This window comes from Chrysemys picta, chromosome 4, assembly GCF_011386835.1.
Source record: "Chrysemys picta bellii isolate R12L10 chromosome 4, ASM1138683v2, whole genome shotgun sequence".
Lineage (NCBI taxonomy): Eukaryota > Metazoa > Chordata > Testudines > Emydidae > Chrysemys > Chrysemys picta.
The window spans coordinates 140,126,582-140,144,365 of record NC_088794.1 but is presented as its reverse complement, the minus strand read 5'-3'; the positions used below and the strand labels follow the sequence as shown (position 1 = coordinate 140,144,365).

At 43.7% G+C, this 17,784-nt stretch overlaps 1 protein-coding gene across 17 annotated transcripts in view; it reads left to right on the top strand.

Moving 5' to 3' along the window:
* SYNE2 (spectrin repeat containing nuclear envelope protein 2) overlaps window positions 1-17,784 on the top strand; it is a 284,849-nt gene that overhangs the window by 242,076 nt on the left and 24,989 nt on the right. For 16 of the 17 annotated variants that reach the window (XM_065593763.1, XM_065593775.1, XM_065593774.1 and 13 more), the window contains 2 exons: window positions 160-326; window positions 17,451-17,613. In XM_065593763.1, the coding sequence (XP_065449835.1) occupies window positions 160-326; window positions 17,451-17,613 (330 nt within the window). The remainder of the gene's footprint in view (window positions 1-159; window positions 327-17,450; window positions 17,614-17,784) is intronic. The other variant, XM_065593776.1, reaches the window with a different exon arrangement.

Here is a 17,784-nt window from a genome sequence, read left to right as displayed (position 1 = left end):
AACTGAGGATCTACTCCCCTGGTGTTTCTATAGTAGTCTGGGTCATTCCACTTCAAGCCCATCCCTACCCCACACAACAAAGAAACCCAGAAACGTTATTTCAACAAGAAATTGATTTTCAATATTTGCTGTGAGTAAATTTTGAATGTATTTTTTCAGGACTGCATGGAAGAAATAAACCTGTTTGGTGAAAATAAACTTCATTTGAAGCAAATGGGTGATCAGCTGATCAAGACTAGCAACAAGAGCAGAGTTGCAGAAATAGACGACAAACTCAATAAAATTAACAATCGGTGGCAGCATCTCTTTGATGTCTTTGGAGGACGGTAAGAACTTAAAATTCGGCACTTGCATTAGATGGAAAGTGATTGAAACTAGGAAGTGGCCTTAAACTTTTAAATAAAATGCTTATTTTGACAATTGGTATAATGTCTACATGGGATTCCCAACTAAACTCCGAAACATACTGACCTGATTTTAAAGTATATTAATTGGGATTTCAAAATTGGCTTAAAAATGAAATTAAATCTATATTTGCTTATTCAGTTTGATTCTTAGGGTTTTCTGGTCTATTTTGCAACCACACTACTCCATGTACACAGCATTGGCGGGGGTGGGGGATTTTTCTTTCAAAATCTGAGGATTTAAGGTAGAATCAAAGTGATTTTACTTTGCTATCATTGTACTGAACTTCATTTAAAAAATACCATATTGGCTGTGCAGTGATGTAGATTCTCCATCACTTGGGAATCTTTAAATTAACACTGGATGCCTTTCTAAAAGATAGGCTCTAGTCCATGTGCAAGTTATTGGAATATGTGGGCATCACTGGGTCAAATCCTATGGCTTGTGTTATGCAGGTGGTCAGACTAGATGGTCAAAAGGGTCCAGTCTGCTCTTAAAATTTTTGGAATGTCTAACAAATAGGAATTTAATCCCAATATTGTAGGCTGCTCTTACATGACCACATCTGTAAGGCCTGCACATTATTTTTAAAATGCAGCATCCACCACAGACCGATAAATTAGGAAAAGCTTTGCCGTGGCAAATCAACAAAATCTGGATAGCCCCATCTATGACCTCTTCTGATTGGATTAAACGTTTTATTTTACTGAAAGAACTAAGAAAACTGTGACCCTACCCACTGATTGAGATAATCCAATTTCATTATAATCTGTGAACAGATTGTGTCTTTACCCCACCCCCGGCACAGTACACAGACCCCCAGGTAGTGTCCAGACTCACCCCCTTCCTGGGATTTGGGTTTATTGGTAACTCAGAAACAATAAAATGAATACAACATTGGCATCAACCTAAGCTTTCTGCCTGAGGTAAACTCTTTCTAGAGTGTCTCCCTGTCCTTGTTTTCTGTGGGCCTTAAAGAAGACTCCCACCCCCTTAATATTCTGGTTGGAGCTAAATGGGCCCAACCATCATCATGACTCAGATGTAATTACCCTGAATCATAATGAAGGATTTTAGCACTAGAGTCTGCCACTCAGGTCTGCTCTTAATGGATAGGGCACTGGATTGGGACTCAGTATACACGAGTTCTATTCCTGGCTCCGTCACTGGCCTTCAGGGTGATCTTGGGCAAGTCTGTGCCTCAGTTTCCCCATTTGTCACATGGGAATAGATATTGACCTCCTTTGTAAAGCGCTTTGAGATCTGCTGATGAAAAGTGCTATATAAGAGCAAGGCATTTCAGTTCTTCATGCCAGAGGTTTCCTACTTGCAGTTCACTTCAGTACCATAAATACAATGGAGATCCATCAACAGAACTGTTATAACTGCACTTTTTCTCTGCCTGTTATCGGTTTGCCATAAGGTTTTTAACTTCTGAGACCACTTAGTGTTGTTGTATGCTGCACACTTGCTTTCAGTTTTGAATGTTAACTGTTGTGAAATAATATTTTAAAATGCAAGCTACCATATTTTAAAAAAAATCTCTGATCTTTGCAAGCAGCTTGGTGCCACTTCATACATTTTTTAGTTTAAAAACTGAATTACACATGGTGTGTTTTACTGATAATATTTGAGAAAGTACTAGAAATTAAAAGCAAAGGAAAGATTATTTTCTTCACAACACTGTACCCCACAAAGTACTCAAGTAATCTTTGCCATAAACCAACCTCTGCCTGGCTGCAGCTAGGAATAACTTCCCCTTTGCACATATTATTGCATAACTGTCCATTGTGGCAGGGTTTTTGCACTTACCTCTGAAGCATCAGAACAATGTCCCACTGTGTTGGGGAATGGATATTAAACCAGATAGACCAAGGAGCTGGGGGAGGAATGAGAGTGGGGGAGTCTGGACTGATGAGACTAGGATTTATTGGGCAAAGGGACTGGGACTGGGATAGAAGATTGAGTACTGGGGCTGACTAAGTGAGGAGAATGGGACTGGGACAAAGAGTTGGGTGGAGAAGAGAAAGGACAGGGACAGTTTGTAGGAGACTGAATGGGTCAACCTTGTGGGGAATGCCCCCTAGAATAAAACTCCCCTCCAGAGCCGGGGAGCCTCATCATTCCTCTGATGTCACCAAATGTCTCAGTTATCTCAAGTGGCAGAGGTCTGTGCAGTGATCTAAAGCAGGGGTCGGCAACCTTGCAGAAGTGGTGTGCCGAGTCTTCATTTATTCACTCTAATTTAAGGTTTTGTGTGCCAGTAATACATTTTAACGTTTTTAGAAGGTCTCTTTCTATAAGTCTATAATATATAACTAAACTGTTGTTGTTTGTAAAGTAAATAAGGTTTTTAAAATGTTTAAGAAGCTTCATTTAAAATTAAATTAAAATGCAGAGCCCCCCGGACCGGTGGCCAGGAACCAGGCAGTGTGAGTGCCACTGAAAATCAGCTTGCGTGCCGCCTTCAGCACACGTGCCATAGGTTGCCTACCCCTGATCTAAAGGTTCTAACCCTGATAATGTCAAATGGTGGAATTTCTGTTTTTTCAATTTTTTTTTTTTAAACTTCGGAAATTACCCACACAAAACTTTGTTAAAAGATTCATCCTGTGCCCTGAATGAGACACAGGTCCTGTGGAAAAAATAGTATGTGATCATAAAATTAAAGACTATATCATAAACTATATGCACAAAAAGGTCACATTAATGTTGCACAGGGAACCTTATTTCTGTCATATTTCCTAACTTTTGAGTGCTTGACTTGGCAACCTTAATGCTTTTAACATAGTTTTTTGCATGTAATATAATATATATATGTCTATACAATATTGAAATGACAGCAAAACACAGTCAAAAGCCAAGCTAAGCAATACAGAACATTTTCAGTAAACAACTTACTTCACCTTAAACCAATAAACAACCTGAGACAGATGGGGAAATTAGGTGAGTTCTCAGTTTAGACCTTGGAGTGATTCTCTTAGATCATGGTGACAAGCTCAGATTTGCCATATGGCAGCAACTACACAGAATGGACTTAGCATTTTTATTGTATCTATCTACTTGGCTTGTGCAGTTCACAAAGGCATTGTCATGTGTGTCACAGCTGAAGCCTGGTTTGATGTAAACTAGGAAGCATCTGAAAACATAATTCCCATGGAAAAAATAACATTCAGACATCTGTTCCTTTTTTAGTTATGCAAATGAATTTCTGTACAGCTTTGGAGAGACTGTTAGCTAGCCATGCTCTTCTGTGCTTTTCTTTGTTGGCTGGCAGGAAAGGAAAAAAGTAGGGTACTAGACAAACAAAGGTTTAAAGTCTAATTTGAGATTTTGGCCACTTTCTGAGTGTTCTGCAATTCCACTAATTGTGGAAACACGTACCTTAGATTCCAGAACATCATCCGCAATCTTTTCTTATCCCCACTTATCAGTTAGCAGCTGTTACCCTTAAAATGAAATGCTACACATATGTACACACACACACACACACACAGACAAGTGTGCAAGGCTCAAAATGTAGAGCAAATGGCGTGTGTATGCTGCAGGGGGGGCAGGTTGCCAAAAACACATACACTAAGAAGTCACACCCTGTATGCAGTGGAGCAGTACTCTGCGACGATTGCCTGCAAGGATTGAGAGAGTTGTCAGGGGCAGTGCATCATATAGGGCAATGCAGTCCTGTGGCCTCTCTCTATGGCCTGCTCGCCACCAAGATTCTACTGCATGTAGTGTTTTGTGGCGAAGCACAGTGAGGAAGGATTTGCTCTTGAAGCTATTGTTTCATTATGACTGTCTGCAGACTCAGGGAGCCACCACAGCGGTGGTTCATGCTCAGAGGATATCTGCACAATCCCAGGGTTTAACAATGTACATATTTATAGATGGATGTTTAAACTGCGCAGAAAACACTTGAACCTGCATTACAGAATGGTATCTGGGTGATGGGTCCCTCCAGTGGCCATAACCAAACCGATTAGTCAGCAGTGGTTCCCAAACTGGGGTTCGTGAACCCCTGGGGGTTCGCAGAACGTTACAGGGGGTTCACCAGTAAAAATTCACTAATGGCGGACAGAGGACCCTGGGCATTGGAGACAGCAGGTGGGACCCGGTTGCAGGGCAGACACCCCGAACCCCAGGGAGAACGGGGCCGGGCACTTGGGGCTGGCAGCCCAAGTCCCGGCGGTCAGCAGGGAAGCTAGCAGACTGAACCCCAGCGCTCCGCGTGGGGCTGACAACCCAAGCCCCATGGAGAGCGGGGCTGGGCAGTTGGGGCCGGCAGCCCGAGCCCTGCCCCCGTCAGCAGGGGAGCCAGCAGCCCAAACCCCAGCGCTCCCCATGCAGCGCTGGAAGCCCGAGCCCCAGGGAGAGCGGGGCCAGGCAGTTGGGGCCAGCAACCTGAGCCCTGCCCCCGTCAGCAGGGGAGCCGGCAGCCCGAACCCCAGCCCAAGCCCCAGGGAGAGCGGGGCCGGGCAGTTGGGGCATCCATCACACTGAGGAAATTTAAACTTAAATCCCTGAAAATATTCATTTTTAGGAGGGGGTTCATGAGATTTCACAGTTTAGTGAAAGGGGTTCGCGGGCTGTTAAAGTTTGGGAACGACTGGTCTACAGTAATAAAGTACTTTCAGCATGTATTTTTGTACCCCATAAACATACTGTATATTGCAAGCAGCTTTTCAATCTAATTTCTGTATAAGATTGCAGAGAATAAGCACCATTTCCAAACAACTCAGTCTGTAGTGGCTTATTGGTAATGCCTTGTGCTCCTGCGTTGGTTGCATAGGTTCACTTTCTTTGCCTTACTGAGAACAGCATGAATTGGGTGTATGCTGTGATGAGAGGATTTGTGTAACTCTTTGTCTGCCGGGCAGCTCACAATAAATTATAGCAGGGATTGGTTGGAATAAATACGTGGCTACAACCCCTAATATAAGCACTGAAATATGGGGACATTGCCAAGGCAAGTTAACGTTAAGGTTCCCAACATGGTGGTGTCATTCACCTTATACCCCTTCAAGACGGTTCTCATCCATGGTCATTCGGCAGTTCCTATGCATCTGGAGGCTCATAGCCCTGACCACAGCAAACCCTTTTGATGGATAATTCTAAATAGGGTAGGCTTTAAAGACCCTTCCTTCCACCTCTTAGAGATTAAGATTTTTCCCCTCCTCTGGCCAGTCTGGGTGAAATTCTTAAACAGCAATCTAAAACTACTATTAAAATAGGATTTCATAAGAATATTGAGGACATCAGATTAAAGCAAAATAAATCGTCTGCATAACACAGGTAGCCTTGCAGTCTGCAACAGGTAGTCTACATACAGTAGGTCCAATCTGTGTCGTTACAGGGAAGGCTCCGGGCTTGTCTACATGGCAAGTTGGTGCACAGAAAGCCAGTGTGGGAATCTACAGTGCAGTAAAAGTCCCATTGTCTGTGGTAGCAGTATCCACATGGCGAGCTATCTTGCGGAAAGCTGCAGTAGAGTCACACCATCGCTTACGCCACACTAGCTCGCTGTGCAAACAAACCCTTAGGCTCTGGCCATGTCTACACTACAAACTTTGGTCGACACAAGTTACATCGTCATTCAGCCGCCGCACTTCGTATATCGCATGTGCGCATATATACTTGTCTCCTTGCGTCAGCGCTGCACATGCTCACCAAGAGTGTTTGCAGTGCACCAGGAGTAGATATGCCAGTGTGCAATGTGCCACCATCCGGCTCACCATCTTTGGGGAAGTTTTGGTAATGCATGGTGGGGCCAAAATGAGTTGGGCAGAGGTGGGAGCAAGGGGTCAACTTCCCAACATGCAACTGTCTCCATCCCATAATGTCATCTCTGTCCCATAATTTTTGCACCTTTTTTCAAAAAATCTCATGAACCCATAAGTCATAAATGTGGCAAGCACAGGATTCACAATTCTCCAGTATTTGCAGAGCCGCAAGAGTAACTGAATCAGCTGATGATTCTTTTGGAGGACAGATTGCTGTGGGACATAATGAGAACCGATTCAAGGTTGTGGTTGGCATTCATGGAACAGCTGCAGATGGTGGAGCACAACTTCTGGGCCCAAGAAACAAGCACTGACTGCTGGGATTGCATTGTAATGCAGGCTTGGAATGACAAGCAGTGGCTGCAGAGCTTTTCGATGTGCGAGGCTGCATTTCTGGATCTGTGTGTTGAGCTCGCCCCAGTCCTCCAGCTCAGGGACACTAAAATTGAGAGCTGCACTGATTGTGGAGAAGAGAATGATGATCACACTGTGGAAACTTGCAAAGCCAGATTGCTACCAGTCAGTGGAAAATCAGTTAGGAGTTGCAGAATCCACTGCAGGGGCCATTTATTGCCTCCTGCTACACAGGGCTGTGATGTAGTGGGTGGATTTGCAGGACTGCGGTTCCCAAACTGTGATGCAGCAATAGATGGAACACATATCTCTATTTTGGCATCAGAGCACTTTGCCACAGAGTACATCAACAGAAAGGGCTACTTTTCTCTGGTTATGAAAGCGTTAGTGGCTCACCACAGACACTTCACTGATGCGTGGGCTGGTCAGAGAAGATGCATGATGCTCTCATCTTTAACAACACAGGATTTTTCAGAAAGCTACAAGCAAGGACTTTTTCCCCCTGACTGGCGGATTACCATCGGCAATAGTGTTCCTGGGGGACACGGCCTACTCTCTGCTTCCCTGGCTCATGAAGCCATTTCCCAGCCACCTCGACAGCGGCAAGGAAAGATTCAGCTGACTCCTCAGCAGGTGCAGAATGACAGTTGAGTGTGCCTTTGGTAGACTGGCATTGTTTACTCACAAGATTGGATCTCAGTGACAAAAATATCCCAATGGCTCTATCTGCCTGCTGTGTCCTGTACAGAGGCGACGCGTAACTGTTGATAGAGGGGGAGGAAAAGAGGGTGCAGTTTAAAAGCCCCCTGAACGGCTCGAGTCACAGCACCTCCCCCAGGCTAGCCTCCCCCCATTTACCCTCAGTCTCCCCTCCCAGAAAGCAGCAGCCCATCCCTGCAGCACCCAGTTGTTGCTCCTGCCTCATCCCTGCAGCTCACAGCTCACCCGGCCTTTGAGGTCACTTGACTGGCTCGACTCCACCAGCTGCTGCACAGGGATGGGCCCTGGCGGCACCATGTGACTAAGCGGGGCCGGCTCTGAGTCAACAGGAAATCCCACACCTGGGAATGGGGTGGCCCCGCCCCAAGCCCACAAATGCTGGGTGGTTTCCAGCTGTGGCTTTCAAGGCCCCCCAGCTAGGGGCTCCTACGCATTAGCCACCCCATGGCCCTGGTTAAATCCCCCCCAGGTCCCGGTGTGAGACCCAAACTAACACTGGGGCAGGTGCAGAATTTCGGTCCTGCAGATAGGCCCCATTGGCCTGATTTGAGGGTCGCCATGGGTCAATGCCAGCGTGAGCCGGGCCTGCAAAGGGGGAGGACAAAGGGGGGCAGCTTGCTATTGCTGGAGTCTCTGTTTTGAATAAACTGCTCTGCACTCATGTATTTTGAACCCACTCCCTGCAGGAAAAAAGAAATAAAAATATAAACCCTGGTATAAATCGGGGTGGGGGTATATAGTTCCATAATGCCAGAGAAAATGGTCAAGTGCATTAGACTTCCAAATAATTCCTTGGATTTTTGGCGTGATTTTCAAAGGTTTAGGGTCATGTTGGTGATTTTCAGATACATCTGTGTTTAAACCAAGTTTCTCTCCCTCCCAGCCCTTCTCACCCTTCTCTGGCAGTGATGTCAGAACAAGGAATTTGTGATGATCGATTTTTTTGACAAACGAATGATGTCATAAGTAAAGATTAGGGGGCAGTTTGATTGTCAGTGTAATTCCTTGTACTTCCTTGGCCCTACTCCTTCACTGGAGGGCTGAGCACAGGACAGGCTAGATTGAATTGGCGTAAGCTTTAATTTGTACATAAAAAGCTGTGATATGAAAGCAAACAAGGCAACAGAGAACATAATCCAAGTAAGCATTTTGTGCATGTGTGTGTGTGTGCGTTTGTGTGTGTTTTAATTTTGGGGATTGCTTCAATAGGAAAATTCCTCTATAAATCATCAGAGTCTGAGGCTGAAGGTATCTGATTGTACTCAGAAGACTTTACCTTTTGGTTTTGAAGCCTCTGGAGCGTCATCTTTTCATTACCACCCCCAGGCAATCACTCAGGGTCTTTTTCTTCATGAGCTAATTCTGTTGTGTCAAAATAAAGCTACTTTGTGTTTGTGGTTGGGTTCTCAGCAATTTGTCAGGTAAAAATGCAGGTTAACAGAAGGAAACCAGTGGGTGTGTGTGGGTGGGTGTGTGTGCACGCGCACGCACGTCGTGACTCCCCAGCTAGGGGCTTTGCAGAGGAGGAGGAGGATGAAAAAGGCTTTTCCCCCCCTAGGGGAGATGCTAAAGCAATGAATAAATAGGGCATCCATAGAGGAGGGGTTTCCTCTTCCATGAGTGCTGTGGTTACACAGACAGAATCCTTGCAGCTTGGGATTTACAAGCTAAGGAATGATTTTTCCTTATAAACGGTAAGTGCTGTTTCAATAATCAGCTCTGCATTTGGTTATAGTGCATGTAAGAATAGAAATCACTAATTCAGTAGTATCTGTCTGGGTGGTTCAGCAGCCTGGGGGGATGGGCACTGCTATGTCAGCATGTGCGCGTGTGTGTGTGTGCAATTTGCCTGTGACAAGTGGATGAGAAAATGGATTATGCTGTGTGGGAGATGCAGTTCATTAGACTGGATAAATAGCATTCAGGGGCCTTCTAAGTTAAAATTTGTACTGGTCTCTTTGGTGTCTCGTACCAATGTCAGTGGAGATTTGGGACTACAATATTATGGATAAATGGAAGGTTTGAAATGTAGCTTGCCCCTTCTTATTCAGTGATTATGTGATATTAATTCTCTTCATTCAAATAATAGAACCAACCAATGTAAAGGTTTCTGTGTTATTTCCAAGAGCCAGAAGCTGCACAGAGAAATGAACTTGCACATATTTAAAGGTTGGGCCCAAATGAAGTCGTCATTTCTTAAGCTTGTGTGCTTTAGATAGTCAGTTTGCACTAAAATCTACTGAACAAAGATTTCCTGTTATCAGACAGTAATGTCAATTGACAGTGCAATTTAATTTCACCATATTTTCTTTAACAAATATGAATAGTATCTCTACTGCCTGACCAGAATGATATTTACACTGATAAACAAGATTTAAAAATATACATCTGAATCTCTTCATCCCATTAAACAAAGAAATGAGTTTTATTTATAGCTTGTTCTTTCTGCTACATTTTCTGACAGCACTGATTATAAACCAGCATAGTGCAGGCAGGCACTGTGCAATTCTTTATCACATCATGTTCCTGCCAACACACTTTAGTCCTGGCCTGCAACAAAAGAACCCTTCTACCCCTGGACACCTCCTGAGCAAGGACTGCCAAACATGCTATCCTTTCCTGTGGGTTTATGACACTAACATCTAGAAGGGATTTGTTTCAGGCCATCTGATGCATTTCAATTCAGGCTTCAGTGGTGGAATGTTAGGACCGGATCCAAAGCCCATTCAGATCAATGGGAGTCTTTCAATTCACTTCAGTGTCTCAGGATCAGGTCCTTAGTTATAACCCACTTGCACTATACAGTCCCTTGCCTCAACTTTAGGCTTTAAGATGAAAACATGTAATAATTTTCTTCCAAGCATGTCTTAAAGCATGTACTTAAGTGCTCTATTGAATGAATAAGGACCATATTTAAGTCATGTTCATTGCAAAGTACAGGAGACTTTTCAGCCTTTTCCTTTTCATAGCCCCAGAGAAGCAAGTTGCAGCTGGGGAATGTTATGACCCAGTGCTGCTAGGAACCAATAGTCTCTTGAGTGAATCCGAGCAAATTGTTTGCAGCTGAGTCCGTTATCTAATAAATTAGTGAGCTATGTCTGTTTGTGAGGTACCTACACACTTCGATTGTTACAAATGTGTTCGTTATTCAAAGTTATGTGACCCTATTTTGGCCTATGGGTGATCATGAATTGTTCACTGCATCTATTACTTCGATCATTTGCTTGTCTCAACTCAGTATTCATGCCGTGTGATTGGTCACCTAGCTCACATGGTACAGCTTCTGCTCCCTGATTAAATGACTCTCATACCCATAAAGAGCTTTCAAGACAGCCATATGATATGAACACTCGCAGCACAAATACTCCTATGGTTCGTATTTGAGGAGCAGTCATGACATTTTCTGCAAACAAAAGTTAATTCACACAAACGCTTGCAGAAAGCAAATATGAGGCTACAATAGTAGTGACACACACGTGTGGTTTTTATTCAGTCAAAGGGTCTTGGATTCTTTGTTCCAATATTCCTCCAGGTCCATTCCTGAGGGAATGCTTCCAATTCTCTTTGACATCAGTGGGAGTTGAGGGCACCCGGCATTTCTCAGAAGGCTTTCAGCACCTTTCAGGATTTTTTTATGGCTACCCGGCAACTTCGTTCTTCTGTCACAATGAAACTCTCTACAGCCAGGTTAAAGCTTGTGTGGGAGACGGAACTTTTTCAGGGGCTGGTTCTGAAACTTTGGAATGAACTCCCCCAGGAATTAAGGACCATCACAAACCTCACCACCATCTCCTCCAAGTGAAAGGCATGTTTCTTTGACCTGCCTGCTCTAACAAATACATAGCAACATTTATATTAACTCCCCTCCTCTACCCTCCCTTCCAAAACAAAACTCTCCACTGTGCACGCTACTTCCTCTAGGGAGACGATGAGAGAACAAACAACACATGACAGATGTTAGTCACCTAATGCGCTACTGGAAAGCACTCACATGTTAGTGTCGAGCATGGAATACAAACCTATAGAGAACAGAATTAGAATATACTAACCTTGAGCCACATGCACAGTGTTTGTTGACTTCACTAAGAATTTACCCGTCTGTGTGTTTATTCAAGGCAGTAGTTTGTTCACATATTGTGATATTGTACCAGCACTGATTTCTGAAAGGCGTTTATTATCACCTGTCCATTTATCTTAGGTTTTAGTTCTCAAGATTGAGATTAATGACCCAGAGCATTAAGGCTGGGATGAAAGACATATTCTAGCTGGCATATGTAACAAATTAGTTAATTAGATTGGCATGTCTCTGATGATAATTGTGTTACAAAGTAAACACATGCTAATAGTGCCACAATGGTTGTTTCCATTGTGCTATAGTTGCTGGCAATCCTAACAAACATTTTCTACTACAACAAACATATTGAGAACAATACTGATATCCTGAATTAGGGAGGTTTCTAAGCCAAACAACTGTATTTGCTTTCATCATTGTAAAATCTTTTCCTTTTAAAAATCACTTCATTGTAAAATTTCTTCCTTCCTGTTTTTCCTGATCTTTGTTTATCTGTCAAAGGTGCAGCCATGCAAACACTTACTAAGGCTAAGTTTTAGTCGGGTATTTTAAGTAAAAGTCATGGACAGGTCACGGGCAATAAACAAAAATTCATAGCCTGTGACCTGTCCATGTCTTTTACTATAAATACCCCTGACTAAAACTTAGCAGCTCCTGGGTGGCTCTGAGACACCGTCGCTCTGGGATGCCCCGGGAACTGACAGCTAGTCCCTGCATGGGCAGTGGGGGCTGACTGCTCCCAGCTGCTCTGAGGCCCTGGGGACAGCTGCTCTGACGCCCTCCGGGGTGGCCCCTGGGACCGCTGCTGCTCCAGCGACCCTGGGGCCAATTGCCGGGGCTGCTCCTGCAGTGGCCAGTGTGGCTGGCCCCAGGACCACCCCAGCAGCTGCTGAAGTGGCTGGTCCCGGGGTCCATCCCAGCAGCTGCCTGAGCAGGTGGCCTCAGGGGCAGTCACACCAGCAGCTGCGGAAGTCACAGAGGTCCTGGAAAGTCACGGACTCCATGACCTCGTGACAGACTTGCAGCCTTAATTATTACTTACTGTCACATGGTTTCCTTGTGCTCCCCAATCTGTGTCTCTGTATTCCCCTGTTGTCTCTGATGTTATACTTAGATTGTGAGCTCTTTGGGGCAGGGACTGAATATCTTTGTTCTGTTTACACAGCATTTAGCACCATGGGGTTGTGGTCCATGATGGGAGACCCTAGGTGCTAAAGGAATACAAATAGTAATAATAATACTAGGTGTACTATTGATATTGACGTCCATCGAAGTCTTGGTAGTAAGCGCTAACCCAGATAGTGTTTGCAGGATTGCACCTTTAGCATGAATGTGGTGTGAATGAACGGTGCCAGTCTGAGGCCTGGATACCATCAACCAGCCCTCGTATGTTGTCTGAATGCAAAGATTTGAGCACTTTATGGTATTCTGTATGTACAATACACAGTGATTTTGTAGATACGCAAGGGGATTTGAAAAGCGAAGAGTGGAAAATTGTGGTGTCCCCCAGGAGTCTGTACAGGGGCCAGTGCTCATAGACTCATAGACTTCAAGGTCAGAAGGGACCATTATGATCATCTAGTGCTGTTCAACATATTCACACATGAGCTGGAAAATGGGGTCAACTTTGAGGTCGCAAAATTTGCAGATGATACAAAATTACTCAGGGTAGTTAAGTCCAAAGCAGACTGCAAAGAATTACAAAAGGATTTCCCAAAACTGAGTGACTAGGCAACAAAATGGCAGATGAAACTCAATGTTGATAAATGCAAAGTAATGCATATCGGAAAACATAATCCCAACTATACATATAAAATGATGGGATCTATATTATCTGTCACTTAAGAAAGAGATCTTGGGGTCATTTCAGGGTAGTTGCCTGAAAACATAGCCAGCAGGGAATGGATGACAGGGGATGGATCACTTATATCCACTCAGTGTGCAGTGGCAGTCAAAAAAGCTAACAGAATGTTAGGAACCATTACGAAAGGGATTGATGATAAGAGAGAAAATATCATTTTGCCTCTCTATAAATCCATGGTACACCCACACCTTGAATACTGAGTGCAGATCTGATTACCCCATCTCAAAAAAGATATATTGGAATTGGAAAAGGTTCCAGAAAAGGGCAACAAAAATTATTAGGGTTATGGAACAGCTTCCGTATGAGGAGAGATTAAAAAGACTAGGACTTTTCAACTTGGAAAAGGGATGACAAAAGGCGGATATGATAAAGGTCTATAAAATCTTGACTAGTGTGGAGAAAGGGAATAAGGAAATATTATTCACTCCTTCACGTAACACAAAAAATATGGGTCACCCAATGAAAGTAATAGGCAGCAGGTTTAAAACAAACAAAAGGAACCACATCTTCACACAACACAGAATCAACCTGTGGAATTCTTTGCCAGAGGATGTTGTAAAGGCCAAAACTATTACAGGGTTCAAAAAAGAACTAGATTAGTTCCTGGAGGACAGGTCCATCAATGGCTATTAGCAGGGATGCAACACCATGTTCTGAGTGGCCCTAGCCTCTGTTTGCCAGAAGCTGGGAGTGGACGACACGGGATGGATCACTTATGATTACCTGTTCTTTTCATTCCCTCTGAAGCACCTGGCATTGGCCACTGTCAGACGACAGGATACTGGGCTAGATGACTCAGAGTGGCCATTCTTATATCCAGTTGGACTAGAGCCATTTGCTGTACTATAATATCAAGCTCCCTTGTCGTATCTGAAAAAGCATTTCCAAAACATTGTTGAAGCAGGGCAATAGCTGCCACGGCAGAGTAGCAATCTACCTTTCCCATGGAAATCATCAATCAGGAATTGTCAATTTACCCATACAAAACAGGTACACAGGAATCACCATCCTGGAGCAGATGAATGGATATACTACCTGTGATTTTGGCCTATTTTAGATGCTAAGATGGGAGTGAGGGGAAATAAAGTTAACCCATCTGGGTAAGAGAGAACCAGAACCAGATTCCTTCCTGATGTAACTTCATTGACTACAGAGGGAGTATACCAGGGATGGATCTGGCCCAGAGTCTCTGCTGTCCTTGCAAATCAGAGCGGGACCTTTTCTGAAACATGTCTCTCTCTCTCTCTCTCTCTCTCTCTTCATAGTGGCTTATTTAAATTTCTCATTTTAGATTTATTATGCTAGCTTCATCTCTCTGTTTCATGTATGTTAGAGAGTTCTGTTGCACTCTTCTGCATAAACCAGCATAGACATAGTCCATGTGGCCAAAATATCCCATTGCTATGGAGACAAAAGTATAGATGGCCTGTTTAGGGAAGCCATAGAGATGTGTGCCCTAACCCTCAGATCTGCTGAAAACAGAAGAGGCAGAGGCATAGTCCACACAGAGTGCAGTGTCCAAACTCACCCCTTTTCCTGGGGTTTGGCTTTATTAACACAGAAATTAACACTAAAACAACACATATATGCAGTTCAAACCTTTTCCCAAGGCATGGCTGTTCTGAGATTCCTCTCTTCAGACTGCTCAACCCATGCCCTACGTCTTCCATCTCTCTCTCTAGAGAACAACTCCCATCCTCCAGGTATAGAGCTGGTGTAGCAAACCATCTTGTGACGGGTTGGATCACAGAAACCCCCTTGGGAGCTGCCACCCGATGTGCAAAGACTACCCCTGCTTCTGTTTTCCCTGCCAGCTCAGGACTCCAGCACCCTGTCTTGCTGAGCCAGACACTCCCATCTGGCTCCAGACACAGACCCAGGGTCTGAATCACTTGTCCCAAAGCTGCAAGTTTACCTGAAAACAGCTCACAGTAGTGCGCTTGTCTTTAGCACTCAGATGCCCAACTCCCAGTGGGGTCTAAACCCAGATAAATCCGTTTTACCCTGTATAAAGCTTATGCAGAGCAAACCCAGAAATTGTTCGCCCTCTATAACACTGATAGAGAGATATGCACAGCTGTTTGCTCCCCCAGGTATTAATACATACTCTGAGTAAATTACTAAATAGAAAGTGATTTTATTAAATACAGACAGTAGGATTTAAGTGGTTCAAAGTAGTAACAGACAGAACAAAGTAAGTCACCAAGCAAAATAAAATGCGCAAATCTATGTCTAATCAAACTAAATACAGATACTCTCACCCTCAGAGATGTTTCAGTAAGTTTTTCTCAGACTGGACACCTTCCAGGCCTGGGCACAATTCTTTCCCCTGGTACAGCTCTTGTTGCAGCTCAGGTGATAGCTAGGGGATTCTTCATGATGGCTCCTCCCTCTCTCTGTTCTCTTCCCCCCTTTATATATCTTTTGCATAAGGTGGGAACTCTTTGTCTCTCTGGGTTTCCACCCCCCCTCACTGGAAAAGCACCAGGTTAAAGATGGATTCCAGTTCAGGTGACATGATCACATGTCACTGCAAGACTTCATTACTCCCTTGCCAGCACACACATATACAGGAAGACTCACAGGTAAATACAGCCATCTGCAGACAATGGGAGTCATCAAGATTCCAAACCATCATTAATGGTCCACACTTTACACAATTACAATAGGCCCTCAGAGTTACATTTTATATTTCTAGTTTTAGATACAAGAGTGGTACATTTATACAAATCAGATGATCATACTCAGTAGATTATAAGCTTTGTAATGACACCTTACAAGAGACCTTTTGCATGAAGCATATCCCAGTTACGTTACATTCACTTATTACCCTATTTTCTCTAAAACTATCTCAGTTACATTATATTGACTTATTATCAAGTTTTTATAAAACCATATAGACTGCACAACGTCACACATCTCCCTCAGTGGGGCAGCACAACCCACTTAACATATTCCCAGCAGGATCAAAATCTGCTGACAGGGTGCCCGTCCTTCCAGATTGAACTGTAATTCACATGTGAGAGTAGCTTGAGAAAGAGCCCATCCTAGAAAACTAGGGAAAATAATGATTTTTCCACTGCCTTGCCTCATGTATACTTGTATCAAATAGTTGTAAAATACTACCAGTGTAAATGAGAGGAGAGATCCGAATTGACCCAATAGTGTTTTAGACCCATTTTGCATGAATGTAAATGGCTTCACTTATGCAAGCAATGGAGCATGCAGCTCAAAGACTAAGGAGAAGCTCCTACCTGGGATGCACAGCCCTGCATTTTGGTGCAATGTGGAGTCACACTGCACCCCAGGAAGATGGGGGTGTCTAGATTGTCTCAAATACACAAAATGTACACTGGGGCAAGTTTTCTGTATACATGTCCTCAGGGAAATGACTGAGGAACCCACTAGCACTCGAATGAGGTTAGGAGGGCCACTCCCTGTTCACAACATCTCCTTAAATGTCAGGTTTCAGAGTAGCAGCCGTGTTAGTCTGTATCCGCAAAAAGAACAGGAGTACTTGTGGCACCTTAGAGACTAACAAATTTATTTGCGCATAAGCTTTCGTGGACTACATCCCACCTCTTCGGATGCATAGAATGGAACATATATTGAGGAGATATATATACAGAGAGCATGAACAGGTGGGATTGTCTTACCAACTCTGAGAAGCCAATTAAGTAAGAGAAAAAAAAACCTTTGAAGTGATAATCAAGATAGCCCAGTACAGACAGGTTGATAAGAAGTGTGAGAGTACTTACACGGGGAGATAGATTCAATGTTTGTAATGGCTCAGCCATTCCCAGTCTTTATTCAAACCTAAATTGATTGTGTCTAATTTGCATATAAATTCGAGTTCAGCAGTTTCTGGTTGGAGTCTGTTTTTGAAGCTTTTCTGTTGTAAAATAGCCACCCGGAGGTCTGTCATTGAATGACCAGACAGGTTAAAGTGCTCTCCCACTGGTTTTTGAGTATTATGATTCCTGATGTCAGATTTGTGTCCATTAATTCTTTTGCGTAGAGACTGTCTGGTTTGGCCAATATACATGGCAGAGGGGCATTGCTGGCACATGATGGCATATATCACATTGGTAGATGTGCCAATTTGGGTAGGTTATAATTAAAATGTGGCAGAAGGCAGGTCAGTTTGGAGATAAGAATACTCTATAAATCATACTTTCTTCATTTCCAGAGCCTCTGCTAATACTGCTTCCATGTTAAATGTGTTTATAACAACCTGTTTTCTTTCCAATATCCCCAGGCTGAAGAAACTGGAAGGGACCTTTGCTGTCATACAGACGTTAGACAAAAATATGAGTAGCCTTCGCACCTGGTTGGCTCGCATTGAGGCCGAGCTTTCCAAGCCTGTTGTGTATGACATCTGTGATGATCAAGAGATTCAGAAAAGACTTGCTGAGCAGCAGGTGGGGAAATCATAGCATCTGAAATAAATGGGCTTAAAGTGATGCTGATTGTGATCAGTCCTATGTTTAAAATCACCCATTTCCTTTCCTTGACAGACTTTTCTGTTGTTCACATTTTGAGCCATTGTGTTTCCTGCCAAAGTGAGACATGGTAGGTGAGGTAATATCTGT